The sequence below is a fragment of the Solanum lycopersicum genome, chromosome 7, assembly GCF_036512215.1.
Source record: "Solanum lycopersicum chromosome 7, SLM_r2.1".
Taxonomy (NCBI): domain Eukaryota; kingdom Viridiplantae; phylum Streptophyta; class Magnoliopsida; order Solanales; family Solanaceae; genus Solanum; species Solanum lycopersicum.
In genome coordinates, this window is record NC_090806.1 from 16,574,593 (window position 1) to 16,581,484 (window position 6,892).

A 6,892-nucleotide genomic window follows, 5' to 3' on the forward strand; every position below is an offset into this window, starting at 1 on the left:
TCACCAAGAAAGAAATTTTAGAAAATATAGTAAATAAGTTATGTATTATCTAATTTTTACCAAATCCACTTAGCTTTAATTATGATAGGGAGAAATGATATATATATATATACACATATATACATATATATATATATAAATATATAAATATCTTTCATCATAATTTTTGATATCGATACTTTTATTATTTAAAAAATAGAATATATAAATAAATATACATGTGTTATAATTTTAATCCTATCAATTTTATATTTATTAAATATTAAATCGTAAATAAAATTACATCATATATTCCTATTTAATCTTTTCCAAAATTATAACAAAAATATCTACATGCTATTTAGTCATTTACAATAATAATATGACGGATGATATATTTGTGTACCACTTGCGAGTATATTTATCCTTCGCCCATTATAATTTAATATTTATATATATAAATCCCACGGACCTCAAAACTTATTAATATATATTATTGGCCCTTCACCTTCGCAGGAAGCTCAACACAAATCTGTCATCACTGTGCAATCTCGTGTCAACCTAAGTAGCAGAAAAATGGCTCCAATCGCCGTTGGTGACGTCATCCCCGATGGTACCGTATCTTACTTCGACGAGCAAGATCAGATGCAGACCGTCTCAGTATACTCACTTGCTAAGGGCAAGAAGGTCATCATCTTCGCCGTTCCCGGAGCTTTCACTCCCACTTGCAGGTTCTAATTAATTTTATCCTTTTTTCTAACGAATGGTGAATCCGATCTATGATATTTAACTATGAAATGTTGTATTCAGCATGAAGCATGTGCCTGGCTTTATTGAAAAGGCTGCTGAGTTGAAGTCAAAGGGTGTCGATGAAATCCTCTGCATCAGTGGTATCTTTCTTCTCCATCTATATTTAATTTTTTTATTTCGTTGTTTAACTTATTAGCGATCAGTAAACATTTACCTTTAAGATCTGAGAAAGCTTCTTAGCGATTGAAAGTTCCTATGGTTTGAGTTTAGGCTCTTTTGCAGAGTATATATCTTTTGGAAAGATTTCACGTGGTTATATGGCAGATACCGCCAATGAAGTTCTCAATAAAACTTGTTAAGAGTCTTAAAATGAACTAAAGCTGATAAGAATGACTGGAAGCTTTGTATTTCTTTTTCTTCTTGGTTTGAAAAATACAAAATTCAATCCTCATTGCATTTTAAAGCTACGGAAAACAATATATGATTTTTCATTACTTTACTCGTAGCAATAAGCACAAGGAGTTGAGAATTTGTTCTGAGGTGGGTTGAAACTTGAAACTCTCGGGAGTTAATGCTCTTCTTATTGTTCTTAAAAAACTACCCTCACTGTCTAGTTTACCACTGTGTAACCACCGTCATGCTTCATGTCTTCTTCACCTTTTTTCTTTATGTGAGCTTAATGTGGAGTTCTGCAAATTTTCCACTCTTCATTTGTTGCATAATTTAGAGGGAAAAAAGCACAGTTAGAAGGCTCAGAAGTAGGGACAACTTTCTTTTCTCACTATTTGTTTTACTCTGCTGATATCTTTTGCAATTTATATGTAATGGCGGGGAAAAGAGTGTAGGTGTGTGTAGATAGCAAGCGAAATATGAGTATATTTGAATCCTGAGCTAGCTTGTTGAGTTAAAAGTTGGGCCAATTAGGATTGTCAGATTAGCACGTCTTGATACGTCAGTTCCTCCCCATAAGCAGAGTTAATTGATCATATCTTATTGCCACTACCACCTTTTCCCGAGGACTATATTTGTCAAATGTCATGATTGCTATGTGAATTGCCAGAAGAGTGGTGCCTTCTTGGTCTCACTGTCAAAATTAAAAAGTTTGATTGGTATTCAATGTCCCATGTTGAGTAAACCACGTGATTGGTTTCAATGTTCCATGTTGAGCGAACTAAGCAATTCAGAACAACATCAATATTCCCAATAAGACATTAAAATGGGTCTGGAATCGAGGGAGAGAAACGAGAGATGTTTTGAGAATAGGAACAATAACCTGCAGGAAGTTAAGCTTAAGTGTATTTTGTTGTTCTGCTTTTGGTGTACAAATGTCTACTCCAATGAAACTGAGTCAATCATAGATGTTTTAGGATCCATTTAGATTTGGTTTAGTTTTTTGGGTAGATTATACTTCCTTTCTGCTTTCGTAAATATGGTTTTTCAGTACTACCTAAGTACTATGTGAAATACAAATGTTACAAAAATTTTTAAAAAAGGGTCTGGAATCTAAGTGAAGAGAACCAAAACGAAGTTGCCGAAATAATGAGCAAAGCTGAAGGTTCCGAAGGTACATATCGTGCATTAATTTAGTGTGCTTTATTACCTCATTAGCCTACCACTCCTCGATATCTGTCTAGTAGGTCAATGGACAGATATAACTCGTGGACTTCGTTATTTTTTGTTTATAACTCACAAAATATTAGTCAACACTAGATTTCTTTTGGTAGGTTTAGGTGTTTCTTGGGATGAGGTAAGTGGATTCAAGGCGGAATGGTATGATAGACTCTTGTACTTGTGTGAGTTTGTATTATGGACCATTCTATTTCATCATTTGTCAATTGAACTCTTTAACTCGGTGAAACTAAGCATTTTAAATCCCTTTCGCAGTTTCGCTGTGTGTGAACTTCAAACACTTGACAAAAATGACATATCATCGTCCACATCACATTTTAAATGACACTTCACTTATTATGATTTTTTTTTTAAAAAAAATCTAATTTTTCTTTCTTTTTCACTTCATTCCTCTTTCATCCCTCCACCTCTCCCCATCTTTTTACATTAGAGATACTACCACAACCTTCCATTTTCACTAGTATCATTACATTCCTAAAGTAACTAACAATTATCATTCTATTTTTTTTTCAAAATTTCTTTCATTCACAACTTTTAATCGTATCCACCATAAATCTCTTTTCCCATTAATGTTAATAAATAACCATAAAAATACATCAATATACTCTAAAATATTATTTGTACACAATTTTACATAACAAATTTCACCTAATTTCACAAAAAATTTTCAACAATCACTTTTCATCTTCCAAGATTGTGGAATTTTTATCACTTTATGGGTTATAAATTACTCCAAAAATAAAAGGAAAATATAGATCTACAACAATGCAATTTCGTTTCTATTCCCGAAAGAAAGAAAATTTGAAAAAAGAAGAAGAGAGAAACAAAAAATTGAAAAGGACCGGAAAGGGGAGAAAGAAGAGAAATGGGGTTTGAGAGTAGAAAGAAAAAAAATGGGGACAGATCATGGGTAGGGTGGGAAATTAAAGAAGAAAGAACTGAAAAAAAGAAGAAGTTAATTTTATTACTTTTTATCTTTTTATGTATTTTTAAAAAGAAAAAAATTATTTTTTGTCTAAAATTTGATGTTTTGCGCTCCTTCTATGCGTGACTTGACATATTTGTGTTAACTCAATAATTAAATTGCCACATAAGCTTAGTCAACGGTCATAGAGTTTCATTGATTGAAGAGTTCAGTTGACAAATAGTCAAGTAGAAGAGTTCAGAATACAAACACATATAAGTAATAAGGTCTATTAGACCATTTCACCTTCATTAAAAGGCATCAAGAATTATTTATAGGAGTCGATTTGGACCAACTTAAAAAGCCAACTGGACATTTGTCTCACAAAAGATCTCTAGAAGTTGAAACTCCATCAAAAACATATTTTGTTCCTCTCTGTCTGTAAACACCCAAAGATAGCACTAGGGATCATCACCGAGATTAGTTAAGTGTGCTATATTATAGAGCTTAAGATTAGTTAATTGGTAGTTTATGATTACTTAATAAGGTATTAGTTAGTTGTTTTAAACAAAATAACTACGAACTTGCTAAACATCCCTAATAACTAAGTGTTGGAGTAATGTTTTAGGAGTTATGTAGCGTATGAAGTTAGTTAACTATATCGCTTCATTAACCTTGACAACCGTTTAGGCTTGGTCCGTTAATGGGGATTATATAGCGCACCAGATTAGTGTACTATAGGTAGTTTTAAGAAACTTAAATTTTTGCCCATTATTTTGGTCAACTTCGTCTTTTTTCACATCACTTAGGTTCCGCACAAAAAAATAGTCTAAACAAGGGAATCGTGTAGATAAAATTCACAAGTGATACAAGCCACAAGGCAAAAATACCAAAAATAATCCTCAAGATTGAGTACAAACTGAATCATGAGCTACTATGAGCCGAATAATACATCACTGTCCGAAAAGAATTGTATAGTAAAGTTAGCAACTTTAGCCATCGGCGAAGAAAGTTGATATCTCACCACTGTCCACTGCAACTATAACCAACTCTTGAACCCTCTCGCATGGTTCATAGGTGCTCAAATTTAAATATGCTCATTGGGAAAAAAAGTGAGGGGTGAGTACGGGAATTACTCAATAATATCACGAATTGTGCCCAAGGAAATAGAGGTGAGGTCTTGATACGAAAGTACTTTCTAAAAATAAACATGTGCAGTTATTATAGATAATGAAGTGCACTAATATAGTCCAAGTAATCCACATATCAAAATATGAGTAAGAATAGGGGTGGCATATGTGTGGGCTGAGTCAAGTTTTGGTGGGTCAAAATGGGTTAGGTTAGTGAATGGGTCACAACTCATAACCCAACAGGCTCAAAATTTATTTGGGTCCCAAATGGGTTGGGTTAAAATGGGTTAAATTGCAGGTTATAACCTAACCTGCCCAAGTAGATAATACAGTGATAAGATGTCCTTAAGTTTGTTAAACTAATTTGATCTACCACTAATTCCACATGACTTTCACTTTTAAATAAAGATAGAACTAAAATTCCAGAGAGCTGTATCTGAATAAAATATATATTTACTTTTAAAAAACAAATAAATTGTATCCATACCATAATACCCAAGTTCAGATGATGAACAAAAACCCAAAATCAGTTCTGTGTTCGAACAATTTCACAAAAAAGTGTACTATGTAAAAGAACAACTTACCTTTTTCATCAATCATATAGTGATAGAGCTTACAGAAAGCAAAAGCAGTAGATCCATTGGATGTTGTTCACCTTTGCTGAAGCTGAATGTTGTTACATTGCTATTCAGTTTATGAGTTGATTATTGACTCAAAATGACCCATGTAGAAGATGGGTTAGTTTGGGTTACAACACGTTGAGTCAACTCAAAACATGTGATGACCCAACCTGTAGAATCACTGCTGCTTAGGTTAGACAGGTTTGAGTTAATTTTGCCACCCCTAAGTAAGACATATTTATGTATATGCTGAAATATTACATTTAATTAATGTATTATCACATCAAGTATGCACGATTAATATGGAACTTTATTCATAACCAGCCTTGTACAAGTGTGCAACTACCCATTAGATGTGTGTACCCCATCATGATATCTTATTCCATGTTTGCATTACTTGTGCAGTCAATGACCCCTTTGTGATGAAGGCCTGGGCAAAAACTTACCCTGAGAACAAACATGTAAAATTTCTTGCTGATGGAGCTGGAAAATACACCCATGCCCTTGGGCTGGAGCTTGATCTGTCGGATAAGGGGCTTGGTGTTCGATCACGAAGGTATGCTCTTTTGGTTGATGACCTTGAGGTGAAAGTAGCTAACATTGAATCTGGAGGGGAGTTCACGGTCTCCGGTGCTGATGAAATCGTCAATGCTCTTTAAGCTTATCACTACTGCCTCCCAAGTGTTCTGGCTCTACAATGAGCTTCTAGAATCTATGCCAATAATGTTTTTGATATATCTGTAGTCGCTAATATCAAACTTTGTATGAAGAATGCTTTGTGGAAATAAGAATTTCTTGCTTTACTAATGTGTTGGAGGCAAAGAAACTGGCAATATGTAAAATTACTCTGGGGTGAGGTGTGGACAGTAGCGTTGTAACTAAAAAAAAAAATACTGAGATCTCGCAAATTATTCACTCAATTTGCAACAGTATCTTGTTCACAAATTAAGGCTTAACTTAAGGCTATACATGTAAAAATTGGCTAAATCTTTTGTTATTTTTCATGAGGACTGAAATTCAAGTAGGAACTATATAGTATTTCAATCATGCTTACTTTTTTAAAATTATATTTTTGAGGGGTATGGGAACGGAAAATAGAAGAGATGGAACCAATTTTTTGGGAGCTACTTTCACATAGCAAACACAAAATTCATATTTGTATGTTATAAAAAAATTTACATAATTGCTCCATAGCAAATATGACTAGGTTATTTCGCAACACATATATACAAAAGAAGCAAATTGTATAATTCGCTGGCTCCTTTTTTAGATTTGTATAATTTCGCCGCCAGTCTATTTGTATAGTGACTGCCAGTCTCTCGTTTGCATAAATCGTTGACATCCACTCAATTCAATTTCATCTATTTGTATATCTATATAAAATTTGAATTTATATACAATTGAATCAAAATAAAACGTTTGTATATCAAACAATATTCTCTCTCTCTCTCTCTCTCGCTTTACACAAACCTAAATTATACATTGTATTTTGTATAATTTGTGTTTGTATAAAACGAGAAAGAGAGAAAGACAAAAGAGAACTGGGAAGGGGTATGTTTGTATTGTATAATTATAAGGATATCGGACGAAAATATATGTATTTGCATGTTTGTAATAATTTTCTCTCGCTTTATACAAACAGAAACACAATTTATAAATTTCTGATTGTATAAAGCGAGAGAGACAGCGACAAAGGGAGTGAGCAAGAGAGTGAGGGTGGCAAGCGAGAGTTTTAGAGAGAGGCGAATGACAAACAATTTGTTACATGGCACAATTAAATCTTAGTGTGGTTATACCATTTAATTTGAATTAATAGTTTGACATTATATACAATTTTTCCTTTTTTTTTTTAGTTGAAAATTCATGTAGTCACAAGTTGA

At 33.2% G+C, this 6,892-nt stretch overlaps 1 protein-coding gene across 1 annotated transcript; it reads left to right on the forward strand.

The window, feature by feature from the left end:
- The first annotated feature begins 509 nt into the window (after window positions 1-509).
- Window positions 510-5,941, forward strand: TPx1 (thioredoxin peroxidase 1). The gene is made up of 3 exons (NM_001247242.1): window positions 510-710; window positions 790-869; window positions 5,418-5,941. The coding sequence occupies exons 1-3, from the start codon at window positions 556-558 to the stop codon at window positions 5,669-5,671; spliced, it is 489 nt and encodes a 162-aa protein (NP_001234171.1). The 5' UTR covers window positions 510-555; the 3' UTR covers window positions 5,672-5,941.
- The last annotated feature ends 951 nt before the right edge of the window (window positions 5,942-6,892 follow it).